General features: G+C 42.9%; 1 protein-coding gene across 1 annotated transcript; it reads right to left on the bottom strand.

Annotated features, from left to right (window-relative positions):
* Window positions 1-12,657: 12,657 nt before the first annotated feature.
* Window positions 12,658-13,500, bottom strand: LOC133906522 (small ribosomal subunit protein uS9-like). The gene has a single exon (XM_062348447.1). The coding sequence runs from the start codon at window positions 13,494-13,496 to the stop codon at window positions 12,936-12,938; it is 561 nt and encodes a 186-aa protein (XP_062204431.1). The 5' UTR covers window positions 13,497-13,500; the 3' UTR covers window positions 12,658-12,935.
* Window positions 13,501-17,686: the final 4,186 nt, after the last annotated feature.

Below are 17,686 nucleotides of genomic sequence, written 5' to 3'. Positions count from 1 at the left end.
TTGGAGCGCTAGAGTACCTCGTTTTGGATTAATAAAAAGAGATAAAGAAATTCGAGAGAGAAAGAATAGATTTTTTTTCTATTAAAACGGACTAGTTTTTCTAACACATGAGACCCACCTAGCTGGCCCTACCACCAAACCCACTCTTTCCCACTCTCACCAGCAGCCCTCTCTCTCACCCCCACCCACTCCCTCTCGCTCATGTGCTCTCTCTTTCTCTCTTGCTCTCCCAACCGACCAAGATAAAAATGAGAGGGGGAGGAGAAGAAAGGAGAGGAGAAGAAAAGGGAGGCCAAGGAGGGGTCCCCGGCGAGCTCCCCCACCGTAGCCTGCCGAAGGTCGTCCTCCCTATTGAGCTCAAGCACCTCGGCCACCTCTTCTTCCTCCTCTAGCCACCACTTCCCCAGCTTCATCTCAAGCTCTGGCCCTTCCCCAACCACGAAGAGCGATCCACAAGCTTGCTAGAATGTGATGAGCACCCCAACCCCCTCTCATTTTATTTCCAAAGCCGAATCTAGCGGTATCGAGCTCAAAAGAGCTCAACAATGGGCACCGCCACTATTGGAGGCAATAACCGAGTTTCGGCCGTTTTCGGCTTATGCATGTTATTCTACATGGTAGAGGAAGTCAAAATGATGCTCTAGGTCCAAAATCTCTACCCCAAAAGCTACCGTAATCATTGCCGGAGAGATTCCAACGAAAATCAGCATTTTTGACCTCACCCGAAGGTTCCGGGTCACAACCCGGAGGTTTCGGGTGATCCTAGCCAAAAAATACCTAGGTACCCTCACCCGGAGATTCCAGAACCCGGAGGGTCCGAGTTCAAACTGGAGTATCGGATTATACTATTTATCAAGTGTTTTTTTCTTTGCTGAAACTTATAAAACCAATTTTTTGGTTTCATAATAACCTCCTCTACCTATTAAAAATATCCCCATATATGAAATAATCAATTAACTTTCTAAGATAAATTAATTAGGTTATAATTTATTAATTCACCATTAATTCTTTACAAGTCCAATATTTGTGAAACCAATTTTTCTAGTCTTCTTATGACTTGTTCTAACTAGAAAAAATATTTTTATGCATTATAAAGCATATTTTATAGTATTTTATCATATGCTTATCGTGGTGCATTATTTTCTTTAGTGATCATCGAACCGGAGTGTAACGGGTTTTCGTGAAGGGGTTTGACATTTGATCTCGAATTGAAGAAAAGCAGTAAGGCAACCATCTAAGTATATTGCACCCTTTAGTTCAAACCGAATGAAGTCTAAATTGATAAATTACTGCTTATGTATGGTTGCATGTTCAGTGAGTCGATGTCAGGCTTATATGTGTAGAGCCTATGTTAATTGTATTAACTTTACCTTGAGTTGTTGTTTATTCATATCCATATAGCCTTAATATTTTGTTCATATCTAATTATAAGTCTATTCGATAAACTTAGCCATGCATAGGTCATCGGTAGAAGTCGAGCAATGGTCCAATCATTGTTCGCGAGCTTAGGAATTACGTATTGTTCACAAATACAATGATGATATTGAGATGTATGAGATGTGAGGATGAGACGAGATGTGAGCGGTGCTAGGGGTAGTTCAGGAGAGGAGCCTGGATGTCATAGATCACTTGCACCAGTTAAGCACTGTCTGTGCCGTTGATTTTGGTACTTTTCTGTACTTACCACATACCTGAATATGTGACGGGTAAGTCAAGTACCGTAAGTTATCGTGTTCATTTGACCTTTGCATCGAGATATGAGCGGGAATGTTGTTAGGGGTGCCTGAAATTGTACCGGTAAGTCATGGTACGCACGGGATGTAGGTAGCCTTCATATTACTCGACATGGGAACAAAGGTTCGAGATGCGCACATGAACGGTTGATATGTGAATCATCACTCGCAACTTGCGGGTTGTGTGGGTGGTGGTATCGTTTCGTGTGGGTCCAGAAGTATCTCCCTGCAGGGTGTAAAATCAATTTGAATTACCGTGCTCTCAGTTATGAGCATACTTCCTTCCATCCGTATCGGTCATAGAGTCATGAATGAGGGGTGGGTATGGTATGTGGGTTGCGGTTGAGATGGTTCTGTTTTCATATATATATATATATATATATATATATATATATGTTTATTATGTTTCCAGTTTACATCACGGTATGAAGGCCGACCTCACACACAACACATATGCACGCCGGCGATGAGCGATTGCCCGGTGGCGGACATAAGAGCACGGCGGCTCATGGCTACGTGCTAAGAGGGAGAGCTCAGGAAGCTACACGCTACCTAGGCAGATGCGCGAGGGGACTGGGAGGCTCACTAAGCGTAATAACGGTGACAGGCGGGGTGGCGGCCGGTGACTCATCGCAGAGGCGGTGACGGCGCTGCTTGGCTGCTGGCTCAAGCGGGCTCCCGTCGGGCTTTTGGTGAACGAACGGTGGCACAGGGATGGCGGCAAGGGCCTGAGGCTCCTCGGCAGCACGTGGTCGGTGGATCGACGGCGATGAGCTACAGTGGCGTACAATGGCGGCGGCAGTGGTGGAATAGGGAAAAGGGGGAAAAGGAGAGGCCGGGGCTACGCTATTTATAGCTGGGGAGGGAGCTGCAGAGAGGCGGTGTGCGCGCGTGACATCTGTGGGCATCAGCAGGCCGCGCAACGGCGAGGTGGCGAGGTGGCGCCCACCGTGAGGGCGGGGTGCGAAATTCACGCGGCATGGGCGGAGAGAGAGCGAGAGAGAAAGGAGAGAGCGGGAGAAACGGAGGATGGTCTGGCGCGCGGGGATATTTCCTGGAGGAGGTGGCTGCCGCGGTAGTGAGCAGCATGGCGTCGTGCTGGAGCAGGAAGGAGAAGGCACGGGCGAGCAGCGGATGCGCGACACGCATATGGTGTAGCTCGCGCACGAGCGAGCGCCGGCAGCAAGCCGGCGCGCGTGAGAGTGGGCTGTGAACACGGGAGCTGGGTCGCGCGAGGCTACAGAGGCATGCGCGTGTGGGGGAAGGGGGAAAGGAGGCTGGGCCGATTGGCTCGGCCGCGCGATGGAGAAAGATCCGGCCCGGGGAAAAAAGGAAAAGGAAATGGGTTTTGGAATTAAATTCAAATGAGAGATTTGAATTTGACTTTGACTTTGGATTAGGATCATTTCAAATAAATATATTTGAATTATGATTTGAACTTGAATCTTGAGCTTTCTAAGATGATTTGAATCAAGGGATTTGAATTTGAATTGGATTTGAGCCGAATAGAATCTAAAAGTAGATTTGAATTTGAGAGACATTCAAATTCAAATCTCCACAAAAGGAACCATAAGGATCTCAAACCAAAGTATATGAACCAATTTAAAATAGGGATTAATTCAGAAATTGTCTTGGTGCTATTTGAAATACTTAGCCCAAATAATATATTTGAATATATACATACGAGTATATATACTTCAAATGTATATTTCTTGGTTTTATATTGGTTTAAGTAATTAGAAAAATTTTAACTTGGAGTGAAATTTGTTATAAATTTACATGCTAAAACTCATGATATTACAATCATCATATAGATGGGATCTAAACCTAATCGAGGGCTTCTTGTGTGCAGTCTCGATGAGATGTTGATGTAGATTGCGATTATAGAAGGCTCGAGGCTCATGGTGTGCTCGATTCTTCTGTAAGCTTGGGCGATGGACTTGTGTCTCTATAGTTGCTTATCACTCGCAGGGTTCTCTGCCTCTATATACATATGGAGTTGACATGTAGCCTCTGAATTCCTTCCCTAGTTGGATTTTGTTATTCATAGAAATAAAGTTATCTGTTTATATGATATTCTGATACATGTAGGTAATTTCTATATATCTAAAGATTCTTTTCTCAGACACGGACGCATGCTCAAGAATGAAAAAAAACCGCTAAGAAACTGGATACGTATAAGATATCCGTAAACTTAGTTTTATATTACCCATCGTGGAAAAGGGAGAATTATTCAAAAACATATGTTGGCCCTACAGGGTACACACAAAGGGAAGGAAGGTAAGATCTGCCAAGCCAAGTGCAACGACTCCATCCTCCATTACGGCGGCAGCAATGGCCTTTTCATCAGCGACGACAACGGTCAAGAGTTCGGCCGCCACAAGGTCACCTACGACTGCACGTTTGGCTCCCGTGGTGACCCGTGGCTGTAACAACGGCCTAATGTTGGGTTTCCACTGCATAGGAATTAAACGGCCGGGAGTGCCACATTCTCGTCGGCGGCGACAGTTCCTTAACTACGGGCAGTGGTACCTGTGCAAGTACTCCCTCCGCTAGCCAGATTAGCTAGGGCTGCACAAGCAGCAAGTGCAGCGACAGGAGGACCCCCAGCGGTGTGACTTGTTCTCCTCAGTACTATGCTCCTCCATCAATTCTGAGGTCCCGATGAGCTCCAATCAGCCCCCATCCCGTGCCCAGATGTGCCTCTCGGTGGGTCTACAGGAAGGACTCAAGGTGCTAATCGGGTGGTTTGTCATGAGACCAAAATGCAATGTGATCGAACGTGGCCCTCATGGATTCTCATCGCTGGTGGGACACAGGGAAAGGTACTGATCCACTACCTGTTAGAACAGTACGGCTCCGGTGACTTCTGCCAGACTTACTGCCACTTACAACAACATCGACGTCAGAACCTTCACCGACATCGACAACTTCTGTTAGCTGTCAAGTAATTTTGTTGTTTTTTTAGTTATTAGTACATTATGAATCTTGCAGTCTGTTAGTATTTTCAGTGCATTCTTTGTTCTGTGCTGGACTTGTTCCAATCTTTTGTTTAGCTCCTGGTGTATGTCTTTGTGCCATCGACGCTGGCTAGCTGCCGCCCGTCTCCCATTCCTTTGCTTCTCAACTTCCCCATGCTTCTATACTCCCTTGTTGCTTGTTGACTCTCTGACAAGCACATCTATTCTAAAGTCACGTTCTATAGTTAACCATAGCTCTACTCTGATACTCTCCTGCAAGACTCTATTCTCAAGATCTCATATATCAATCTTTAGATCGAGTAACTGATATACATAGTACAATAATAGTAAAATCACAGTCATACAACATATATAAAATCATTAAGGTTATAACAATACAAAAGTCTTAAACAGTAGAGTATTACAAGTCTGACCAATAAGTAAAAAAAAATATAGCGGAACAACAAACCAAAACTATAGGCAGCTAGGGTGCGAACGCGACCACTAATCTACTCATCTTCTGCGTCTTCGTCTCCAGCGAAGTCGACATCTGCTTCCTTATCTGAATAATAGCAAGAATGAGTACAAAAGATACTCAATAAGTCATAAACTATTGCAAGAAGTTGATAGATGCATAAATGATGACTCAAAGATAAAGTTTTCAGATTTATTTTTAAGCGCAAAGTAGTTTTTATATAAATATCCAGTTATATTCTCTACTGTTAACTTTGAAACAATGTAAATAAGGTAACAATGTATATCGAAGGGTTTTGGTCCTAAGAGGGGTTACACCTCGCTCTGCAATCTCTATCATTGTATCTGGTGTACCTCTAGTACCTCACAGCTCCTAAGGGACTGAGCTAGCAACATCATCACACAGACATCTAGTCCACACACTCACTCATCAAAGATACACACGCCCTGAGTCTAACCAAGTGAGGATATTTCTTTACATGTTCATGATCGTAGACATGACTATTCAAATAGATTTACACTCTGCATATAGTGTATACAGTACCCACACGATATGCTCAGCCTCTAACTGTGGTAAGCGGATGAGCGAATCATACCGAGATCCTGTACCCATCGAGCATGTTGGTACACGATCCAGCCATAGGAAAAACATGGGTCTGGAGCATTGGATTAATCACGACTCGACGACCATTGCAATGTCACCCGTCATCTCTTGTAATGCGCATAATAACGAGTCTTTTTTTGAGTTCTCGTTGTACCTCTACCTCCAGGGTGGGTAATAAGCTCAGCTAATGGGGTGTGAGATCAAATCCTGCTCATACAGGACGTATTGTTGCACTAAAGTGGCTTAGCATGACGATGTAATGATTCGGTACTTATACAGCCGAGGTAGACATCTTCAGTTGATAATGAATACCACAAAAGAGCGTCCTCTATAGGAGGACTCCTTTACTTGCCCCGCCAAAACAGTTTTCACCTATTTGACACACCACTCGCCATATCCCACAGCATATCAAGGATTCCACAATCACCAAAGATTCATGGTTTATGAGTTGAATTGATTAAACAGTGAAGCGACATCTCTGAAGGGATCTATTCCATCCTAAGCATGCTAAATATCACGGCATCGTCCGACGTTAATATAGATAACAACAGTTAAATCCTAAGGTGATATGTATCCTAGATAAGACATTTAAGACATAACAATTGTTTGATAGGATTAAGCTACTGCAAGCAATTGAAATTATCACAATACATAGCACATGCGATAATATGTCATATTTTAAGTTATCAACTTAGATTATAGAAAACATGGGCACAACATGATCAAGGAGATAGGACTAGTCTTCTCTAAAGTCTTCTTGTAACCCAAGGTCAAAGTTAGGATCCTCCGGGTTCTCCGCAAAATCCTCCGGTTCTGCAAACGTGATTACGGTTAACAACTACCTAAGCTAGAAGAATCAATTGACACCTAATGGAAAATCAAAAGAGCCCTGAAGTATATCTCACTGTGATAAGAAGGGTAGATCTCAATTTTAGATAAATTTAGGTGAAATAATTGCCAGAATCAGAGTGAGAACATAGAAGTTATAACTCCCAAAAGATTTAATTTAAAATTAAATCAAGAAATTATAAAATGACACTATTTATGGATGAGGCCTAAGGGGGATCTGCTGAACAATGTTGGGCCCACTATACAGTGCACTGATGGAGCCCATTGCATAGTATTGAGGTTTAGGTAGGATCTGGGCCTAGATATGGGCATGAGCTTGGGCCTAGGTCAGGCTTGCACAGTGGCTGACCCAGAGGGGTCGAACCAACTTGCTTCGTGAGCTACAACAGTTGGACCAGCCCACGGGGCATGGCCTTTGGCCACTGGGCTGGACAGCAGGTTGGTCGCACATAGGCCGAGCCTCGGACTACTTGGCCGGACCGCGCAAGCAAGGCTGGAGCCCAGCCACACGCGCGACGCATGGGCTCATAGACGAAACCGAACAGTGATGCGCAACGACACCGAAGGCTCGCCAAAATCATGCTCTCGCTGGGGATTCGTGACGATGAAAGGGTGTCGGGCATCTACTTGGGCACGTGAACTCGCTTTGGGGGTTAACTATGATAGGCAGTAGCGGGAGCGACATCAGATAGTGGCTGGAGTAGGTCAAGGTGACAGCAACGGAACTGGGCAGCACAATCCCACGATTGGCATGCTCCACGTACATGCGAGCTACCCTAGGTGCTTGTACAACTACACAACACGGTGACGGGCTCAACAGAGGGCAAAGCGAGCACCGACAGCGTGCTCAGCACGGCGGCGAAGAAGAATCCCACGGCTGAATGTCATCGCACGAAAGCAAAGCTAACGGGGGATGACACGCTAGCTAGGAGGGAGCAGGAGGGGATGGAAAAGCTCATCAAGCTCAGAGAAGGCAAAGGATAGGGCAGCAACTGGCGTGCGACGCTTCAACGGTAACAGCGTCTGCTCAGCCTCGGTCTCAGGCGTGCTCCCTTCGGGCTCCTGGACGAGGAATGTCACGTCCCAAAATGCTAATCACGTAATTAAATATGTATAATCATCACAACGTTATGCCTTATGTGATTAATTATTATTTTGGATATTTTTGGGAGTGGAAAGGGTTTAGGAAGAGGTAGGAAGACCCTAAATACCTTGGAGAAAGGAAGAAAAGAAAGAAGAAAGAAAAGATGGGCAAATTTATGAAAACTTAGCAAAAGATCCATCTCACAGTCTAACTAGGATTCCCCGCGGTCTGACCGCCAGGAGACAGCCACATGGACTTGCCATGTGGGCTTACCACGGCCTAACCGCCACAGTGCAGAGGCTCCACTTAAGGAAATTGGCCAACTCTCTCACACTCTCACTCTCACTCCTTCACACACACCAAGAGAGAGGGAGAGACCACCTCAACGTCCACCACGATCAGAGATCGACGGAGGGAACTTCATTGAGCTCCCTGAAGATTTCCTCGAGCTCATCCCCTTCATCCTCTTGGTCAGGGGAGTTCCTATACGCATTCATCCACCTCAAGCTCCTACACCATCCCGGAGCCTGATCTCCAAATCAAAGCTTCTCCAAAGTAGATTAATCTGTTAGAAAGCTTCCCTACACTAAGGTGAGCCATCCCCTACCCTTTTTTCGTTATTCCCGAGCTCGAGTTGATTCCCATGTCGTTTAGACTCAAGTTCAACCTAGCCTAGATCCAATCCATGTAGATTTCCAAGTTTAGCTCGGTGAATATTGTCCAAACTACCCTAGAAACATCCCTCTAGTCTCCTAAAGCATTTTGGTAGCCTTCTTAGTTGAAGGCCTCGACAGAGCCTTTGCTGGCGACCCCTCCAAGTGCTACCAGCAAGGTCTCGCAGTCTGACTACCGACTAGCCACTCTGACCACCGGTTAAGAAAATCGAAACCCCAGTCGAACCTATAGTCAAGAGTCAGACCACCGTTTTACTGGTCTGACCGCAGAACCTCGTGGTCTGACCGATGATCAGTCCGGTCTGACCGCCAGACGCCAAAAATCTCTACTAGCTGCCGGTCAGACCACCACTTTCACGTCGGTCTAACCGCCAGCCATTCAAGGTTGTATGTAGTTAAGTTACCTTATCTGAGATTTCAAATTTTAAAACCCTAATGTTTTGGTAATCTTTTGCAAAAAAATTAATAACATGACGCTCTATTGTTATCCAAGAATGCATCATTTGCACATTTGTTCATCATTCATTTGTTAATACAATGCATTCTTGATTCGTTTAGAGAGTGTTGCATCGATGGTCCAAGTGAGCGAAGGCGACGTTAATCTACCTGAGTTCTGTGAGTGTTGCACCGGGAATATAAGGCAACCACCAGAACAGCAAGGTAAGCATCTAAGTATATTGCACCCTTGTTTGAATTAAATAGAGTCTAAATGGATAAGTTGTCACTTATGTACCATTATATGGTTAGCGAGTCGATGTCAGATTTATATAGGTAGAACCTATATTGAATTGCATTACCTCTACCTTGAGTTGTTGATTATTCATATCCTTATAGTCTTGATAACATTGCTAGTGTCTAACTTAAGAGTTATACGAAATGCTTAGCAACGCATAGGTCCTCGGTATAAGTCGAGCAATAGTGCCACCATTATTCATGAGCTTAGGGTTTACTTGTTGTTTACAAACACAATGGCAATGATGTGGGTTGTATGAGATACGAGAATGAAGCGAGATGTGGACGGTGCTAAGGGTATCTTCTGCACCAGAGGGGTTCCTCGGTGTAATTCGGAAGAGGAACCCGGATGTCATAAACCGCTTGCATCGTTTAAGTATTGTTCATTGTTGTAGTTAGCTCTAACACTTTCTGTACTAACCACATGTTGATCTAATGGTAAGATGAGCCAAATACCTATATAGCTGTGATCATTTGGGTTTACACATCAACGGTGTGAGCAGGCGGACTTGTCGAGACTTATGGTTGCTCTGGGAGTTAATCTAAGTGGGCTCCGCACCGAACGATGCCTGATTCAGATGGTTGTGGCTAATTGAGAAAGGTTGGCACGAGTACCCTTGGATGGGTCTATGTGATCATTCAAGTCGTATGGTCATCGAGTCGTATGGATAAAGTTATACCCCCTGCAGGATGTAAGAATAATTTAAATTGCTGTGCTCTCGGTTACGAGCATGCTTCTATCCATTTGCAGCAGTTGTAGAGTTACGAATGTGGGATGTGTTATATGGTTAGATGAGATGGGTTTGAGATGTGGGATGTGTTATATGGTTAGATGAGATGGGTTTGAGATGGTTCGTTTTACAGTTATATTTATGAGATGGTTCCATTTACGTTTATATGCCAGTCGATGGTTACAGAGTAGAAGGGTATATGTGGTTATATTTAGGTGCTCACACATAGGTGTTATGGTTGCCTTCGCATGTGAATTTACTTAAGTTGTGTCCTACTACTTGCTAATGACCCAATGCATAATATTTAGAGTCGGGTTATTATATGTACCTATTATGGATTAAGTCTTATAAGTACGAAGATAATCATGTTACTCTTTTAGGTTCTATCAGTGAGGAAGAGTTTGTGTTTAACTACTTCACGTCCGTCAATGTAGCTAACAAAAATGAGTAGTGTAAATTACTCGTGTGGCGAGATTTTTAGGTAAAACCTAAGGGCATATAACTTCACCTAGGTTTTATTGGTTCATAGATGTTAACGGGCTGCGCGTGAGAGAGCAAAGAGAGGGGAGAGAGAAGAGAGAGTGGACAGACGAGAAAGTCACCGACGCATTCAATATGCCGGCCATGACGTTGTTGCGTGACCAGTGTGACAGCGTGCGTTAAGGATGAAGAAGGGCGGCAATGACGAGGGTTACATGTCAACAAGGTCGATTGTGAGCAGCCTACGTGCCTGAAGAAGTGTTCTGCGACCTACGTGCGCGAGGTGAAGAGCGAGTGAGCCAGGCCACGCAAGCAGGCTGCACAGAGAGAAAAGGAGAGAGACGGCCCGAGAAGAATAAAATGATTTTGTTTTTTATTTTGGTAAATTCAAATGAAAACATTTAAATTTGGTTTTGAATTTAGATTTGGGTTTAGCATAAATTCAAATAAGAGTATTTGTATCAAGAATTTGGATGTGAAGCTCTGAGATTTGGAGGAGAATTTGAATTCAAAAGATTTAAATTCAATTTAGATGAGTTGAAAAGAATCTAAATATATATTTAAATTTGAAAGATATTCAAATTCAAATCTTCACTCAAAGAACCATAAAAACAAATAATCAAAATACCTATGATTTAAATTATTGCCATGGTTAATTTAGAATTTAATTTGATGATCTTTGGAATATTTAATCAAAATAATATATTTGAATATATTCATACCAGTATATATATTTAAATATATATTTACTTGCTTTTAAGTTATTTTAATAATTGATATAATAAAAAATAAATTTTGCTACCCGCCGCACGGCTTCACCAGGCCACTATCGCCCTCGCCGGCCTAGCCTCCTCCCCGGCATGGCTTGTCGCGCAACACGCTCGCCAGCGTCCGTCGTCACTCAGAGGGAATGGGGAATTGGCTGTGCCTGTTTTGTCCTCCAAATTTCTTGTTTTATTGTCAATTTTTTCATGCACAAAAGATAACGAAATGACAAACCAATGGCAAACAGATTGGATGTTGGGGAGACTCAGTGGCAGTTTTGCAGTTTGGGTTTTTTTTAATGCCAAATCTGCAGTTGGTTGTGGCACTGGTGACAAATGTGCAATTTGCCCAAAGAGGTACTGCTAATTTCAATGCCATCTATCCAAACAGAAGCCAGCTTTACCTCCAGCACAAGCAGCGCGCCCCACCCTCAAACAAGCAAGACAGAATACACTTAAATTATCATCAAGCTAACCAAGCAGCGTGCACATTGAAATCCTGACGCTAACTGTCTTGCAACAACCACAAATTAACCAAATCGATTACCAGTCATACTATCGATTCAACAACACATGATCAAACAAAGCAAGTCAACAATCACTGAACCCAATAGACGAAACAGCCGGAGCAACACCACATACAAGTACCATCAGCTATTATAACTGACACAAGGACCAAGCAAAACAATTGGTCTGGAAACAATTCTAATTCTACTGAGAGTACTCTATAATTCTAGTGACAACCTCCGACACCTGATTTGAGTATTTTCCCATCCAAAAAACACTTTCTATATATATTGCAAAAGGAACAAAAACCTAACTGCCCTTCTGTCCACCTCTAATACTGTAATATAAAAATAATCCTAACTACGAAGACAGAAGTGTAATGATAGAGCAATTCAAACAAAATAAGGGATTGGAAAATGATAGAGCAATTCCAACCAAAACAATGCACATAACGATGCATAAATTATAAAGATTGGTAACAAAGGAAACAAAACAACATACACATCAACGTTTCTCAAAGCATCTCAGCGGAGTTATAAGAAAAGGAAACTTTGCTATGCTTAAACATGACTAAATCAGTACAAAGCTACAGATAGATAGAATCAAAGAACCAGATGGGCAGATCAATAAATTTTGATGAATTGAGGATTTGCTGCTCCGCTGTCACATTGACATGTGGTACAAGACCCACATATCACTTAGACGAGAGTGACAAACACTGGAACGCAAATGAATTGAGGCAAATAGATAAAATTCAAATCATGGATAACTAGTAACCGCAGCTACCCTTAACACTGGATAAGTGGCCAGAGTAAATACCAGATGGACTTCACTTGTATCTGTAGGACTGGAAAAATCATTTCCTAAGCATCCTCTAGTTGATCTTACCGTCAACAAGTTGGGAGTCACTAAAGCCTACCAACAGCTAACTACGCCCCAGTGAGCCACCAGCCAATTACAAATCAAACCATCACAAGTTCTCTACAGGCATAAACAACTGAGCTAACACAAAGATAGCACAACTTGGCAGCTCAAGAGAACATAAGCAGGAAACAGAAACTCGAGTAACAAAAGAAATTGAAGGTCTACACTTACATAGCATAAATTTAAGGCAAGCATATTATAAGTCCTCGACATAGGTAACAAGCAAAACCATACTTGAGAGACTAGCCAATAGTCTTCAAAATCTCCTCACATTCGTATCACAATGCTAAAATGGTTCAAGACTAGGCTTAAAAGTCTACATTTGAAGGTAAAGTGGCAGCTAGATATAGAACCAGATAAGCAGTTCCATTGATATGGAACGAGGCCAAGAACACCCACAACGATCCGACAAGCGCCGCTCAACGGTACGACTTCTGGAACCTCGCACGGGCACCGCGACCACCGAACTTCTTGGGCTCGCAGCGCCTGGGGTCGGCGACGAGGAGGGTGCGGTCGTAGCGGGCGAAGATGTCCTTGACCTCCTTCTTGGAGGCCTCGTCGACGTACTTCTGGAAGTAGGCCACGAGCGCCTTGGCGATGGCCTGCCGGATCGCGTAGATCTGCGACGTCTTCCCTCCGCCGCGGACGCGGATGCGCATGTCGATGTCCTTGAAGCGGGTGCGGCCGGCGAGCATGATGGGCTCGAAGGCCTTGAGGCGGAGCATCTCGGGGCGGATCAGCTCGATGGGGACGCCGTTCACCTTGATCAGACCCCGCCCCGGCTTAGTGTAGGCTACGGCAACCGCCGTCTTCTTGCGGCCGAAGCACTGGACCGTGCCGGCCGGCGGGCGGGTGAGCACAGCAGCCATGGATGCGGTGTCGATTGCTGGGATCGCGGCGGCGGCGGCAGCGGCGGCGCTAGGTCTTTGGCTGCTTGGGGAGGTGGCGGCTACGAAGGGGAAGCGAAAGGAGGTGGCCATTTTATAGCTGGGGAGCGCTAGGGTTTTGTGTGAACGCTGCTGCGGCTTTGTGCATGACATGTGGGACCCGATTAGTGGTTCGAGGCCCACAAGACAGACAAATGAAGTTACTGGGCCGGTGGACTTGATTTGGGCCGTCACCCTATTACACTGGGCCTCAGATTGGGCCGATAAAAGGCCATGGGGAAAGAGGAGTAAGCTAGGGTTTCAGCCCTCACAAACAATGCTTGATCTTATCCGAGTGCACGGTCGAGCGGCCGGACCTGTGATATTGTATGGTGTATAATATTGGTTAACTAAAAGATGATATATCTTAACTGTTAATATAGTGGAGATATATATATGTTATGATAGATTTGTGATCATATAAGAAAGGATCAGATACGAAACAATAATTTACGTGGTAGGACAGAGATAGTACCAATTGAAAAAAACTTGTCTAATATCGATTGAGATGGTTTGGACATATCCAATGGAGGCTTCTAGAGTTACTTGTTCATAGCGAGATACAAAGGCATGTTGATGATGTGAAGAGAGCCAGGGGTTGACCAAATCTGATATGAGAAAAGTCTGTAAAGAAATACTTGAAAAAATAGATTATTCCTAAAGAATTATCCCTAGATAGAAGCATGTAAAAGTTAATAATCCATATGCTATAATCATAACTTATGCGTTGGTTATCTTGTACCATTATTACTTTTATTATATTTTACTATTATTAGTATATTTATTATTATTATTTTCTCATCATCTTTTTAATTGAATCTTGTGAGTTTTATTCCTAACTTATGTTAACTTGTTTGAGACTAAAATACTTCGTTATTATTGTAGAGATTAAAATGATGGCTCGAGCATATGCCAGCAGCAAAATGGCAGTAATGACTGAATACGAAAGACAAATTGAAATGTGCTGCATGACATACCTTAACTTTGATCCCACAATGTTCAGAAACAGCAAAACCACGTCCCCTTTTCATATTTACGTTGAGCACATGTTACAAAAACAACAAACCTTTGCCTTACCAGTAGAGGTGAAAACGGTCCAGATAGTTTTCGGTCATCCGAGTTGAAATTGGAAATGGATAGATTGTTTGGAATCAGTATCGGATATTTTCGGCTCAGAATCGATATCGGATATTTTTTTCGGAGACGTAGCATTTTCTGACGGAATCGATATAGGCATCGGATATCCAGAATACCTGAGTTCGGATATTATCCGAAGTCAGTTCCAATGCTCTCAAAACTCAAAATATTATTAAAATAATCATGAAACATTATATATATATATATATATATATATATATGGTATAGAGGATCCTATAATCTAGCTCTTAAAAAAATTCAATTCAAAATATGATATGTACAATGAGAAAAAAAAGGGACAAATTTTATTGTACATTTTTTGTGACGGTTAGATCATAGTGTCCTCTACATAAAAAAAAAATCAGAATTTTTTATGATAATTTTGATAGTGTTTTGGATTTTGAGACTAAGAGAATGAAGTATTTTAAAAAAAAATTAACGTGTCGCCTATTCTCTCTTGATCGTTAGCTGTCGTACGAGATATCGATCAAGGGCAAGGACTTGGTCATATGTCAGTTTCCACCCAACCCGATGGTGATGCCGGGGGCGTTGTACATGCTTGTCGCCGCATGCGGTATGGGGTTGTGCACCCTCGCCGTTTTATTCCCTACATCGTCTTCTCCTTTCCATTTGTGTATATATTATCTTTAATATTTTACTAGCTTTATGAATTTGTGATAAACTAAGTTTAAATATGTGTACTAAGTCTAAGTACTGTATGAACTTGTATCAATCATAATGTGTGAGCTTGTGAAGTTACCATAAACTAAGTTATGTTATTTACTATCTAAGTGACCAAGTATATAGATTGTATTATCTCAGCTATTGCATCGTAACTTTCTAGTATGAATATGTATTTGCTTTTGTTATGGTCTTATCTATAATTTGAGTGGTCTTTCATGTTCCGATAAATATTCGTTGTTCGTATTCGTTTTCGATCCATATTTGTTTTGTATTCATTTCTGATATTATTTGTGGTCATATTTGTATCCGAACTATTCGTATTTGAATCCATTTTCAACAAAAAAAATGTGGTTTCAAATACGGTGGAAGTTTGTTCCGACTGATTCCAAGCCGTTTTCATCCCTACTTGCCAATATACACCTTCAACTGGAAGAACAAATTCCAAGTTATTGAGCTTTTGTATGGAATGACTAAATAACTAATAGACAATCTGAATGATGTTAGCTTATAGTCTTACACAATTCTTTTGTTCCAATCTATATGTTTTTGTGCAACCGAGAAGAACAGAGAGCCTGTGTCGGTGAAATGCTGTGTTAGATTAGCCAACAGATGCACCCCTTTCTGTTTATTTCCCTCGGTCAGATATTGCAAATCTACTAGATCTATGCACGTTCAGCCAGATTGTTGGCACCCCTCTAGCCAATGCATGCCAGATCATCTGGACTGCATCATCCTTCTGGGATGGATATTGATACTCGAAGTATTTATCCACCTCTTTGAGCCTCTTCCACATCATTGTCCATTTTTGCTTGCTTACACCGTTAATCAGTCTCATCAAGTAACCCTTTTTAACAGCATCAGATGAACAAACAAAGATGGAGAACTTTGAATAATCTAATACATCCTCGTAAGGTAGCTCGATGTCGTCACTGATGATAGCAGGGACACTGTGGCTTACTGTCGCGTCAAACAGTCGATTGGAAGAAGGGGTGTCCCTAGAAATGTTTAGGCAAAACTTTGATGAGTGCATTCGCTGGCTGGCTTTGCTGGCCCCATGGACCTGGACGCTTCCAAAGGAAAACTTTGATGACGCATATTTGGTTCACATATGGTTAACAAATTATTAACCACAATTGTAGTAAAGTTAGTGAATGAATTGAGTATATGACGTGTGGATCAGATGAATAATAAAGTGTGACTTATCACAATCGGGTTTGCGATCGTCTCTGAATTAATGCTAGGGTTTAGGGTTCTACATTGAAGTGTGGGGCTTCGTGACTGGATTGCCGCCGAACCTAGAGGGAATACCTTGGGAGACTGTCAGCCTAATGGTGGCAGCGGGAGGTTGGATGAGCGATGAGGCAGCGGGGCGTCACCAGCCGTAGGTGGCGAAGAATGGCTAGTGGGCGGTAGCAACATCGGGGAGGCAAGAAAATGCCCCAACAAAGCACACGGCGATAAGCACAAATCTAGCGGTGGGGACACGACAGAGATAGAGGAGGAGGGCGGTGTGGGAGAGCGAGGCTCACAAAGAAGAGCGAGGGTGTGCGACCGGGGGCTATAGATAGCACATGGAGCTCTAGAGTAGCGTAGTCGTACATAAGACAGGATTAGGACAGTGATACACACATAGCTTTAATAAAGAAAATATTCTCTCCTCATAAAGCTCTATCTAATTAGATTGATCAATAAGGGATTATGATAAACCCTCTTCGATAAAGTGGCTAAAAAATTCTTTAACCCGGCTCTTAATGAGACGAAGGTACTGGTCCCATTCCACACTGCACAACCTGAATATGCAGAAAACAAACAAACCACTGAAATAAAATGTCACCTCGTCTAAAGAATCAAAGCTGACTGACGGCTTATTCCGTCATCATAAACCGAAAGATTTACATGAACAAGATGAAGCCATCAAATTAGAGATGTAGGTGTACTATAACCTGTAGCGGCGATCTTCCAAAGGTTGCTGAGTCTATTCCTGAAGAGGACTTTTACAGTACACCTAAATGAATGCATACCGTCCATTTTCTTCATCCAGTGGTTTAGATTAGCCTAATGATACTCTATCGCCCATCAGTATCATGGATATCATTAAAGAGTATCATAGGTATCATAAGGGTAGGATTGGAAAAAAAAACTATGATAAACTTGTAAATTATATGTTTAATTAGGGAAGATCAAAATGTTAGTTTATTCTTCGGATAAGCTTTCACTTATTCTGTTCATTTCATTTATTAGGGTTTTCACCCTCCGTCGGTCGGTCGATGATGGGTGGCGAAGGTCCGAAGTCCGGTCAGTCAATGACGTAATTACTCATAAGGGTATCAAGATAATTACAATAATACTTACTAAAATAGACGGTTGGATCACAACAATGATACCCTTCATCATCTAGTATCATGGTGTACTTTAATGCCTCC

This window comes from Phragmites australis, chromosome 23 (assembly GCF_958298935.1).
Source record: "Phragmites australis chromosome 23, lpPhrAust1.1, whole genome shotgun sequence".
Classification (NCBI taxonomy): Eukaryota; Viridiplantae; Streptophyta; class Magnoliopsida; order Poales; family Poaceae; genus Phragmites; species Phragmites australis.
This window is presented reverse-complemented; position numbering and strand designations above follow the sequence as displayed.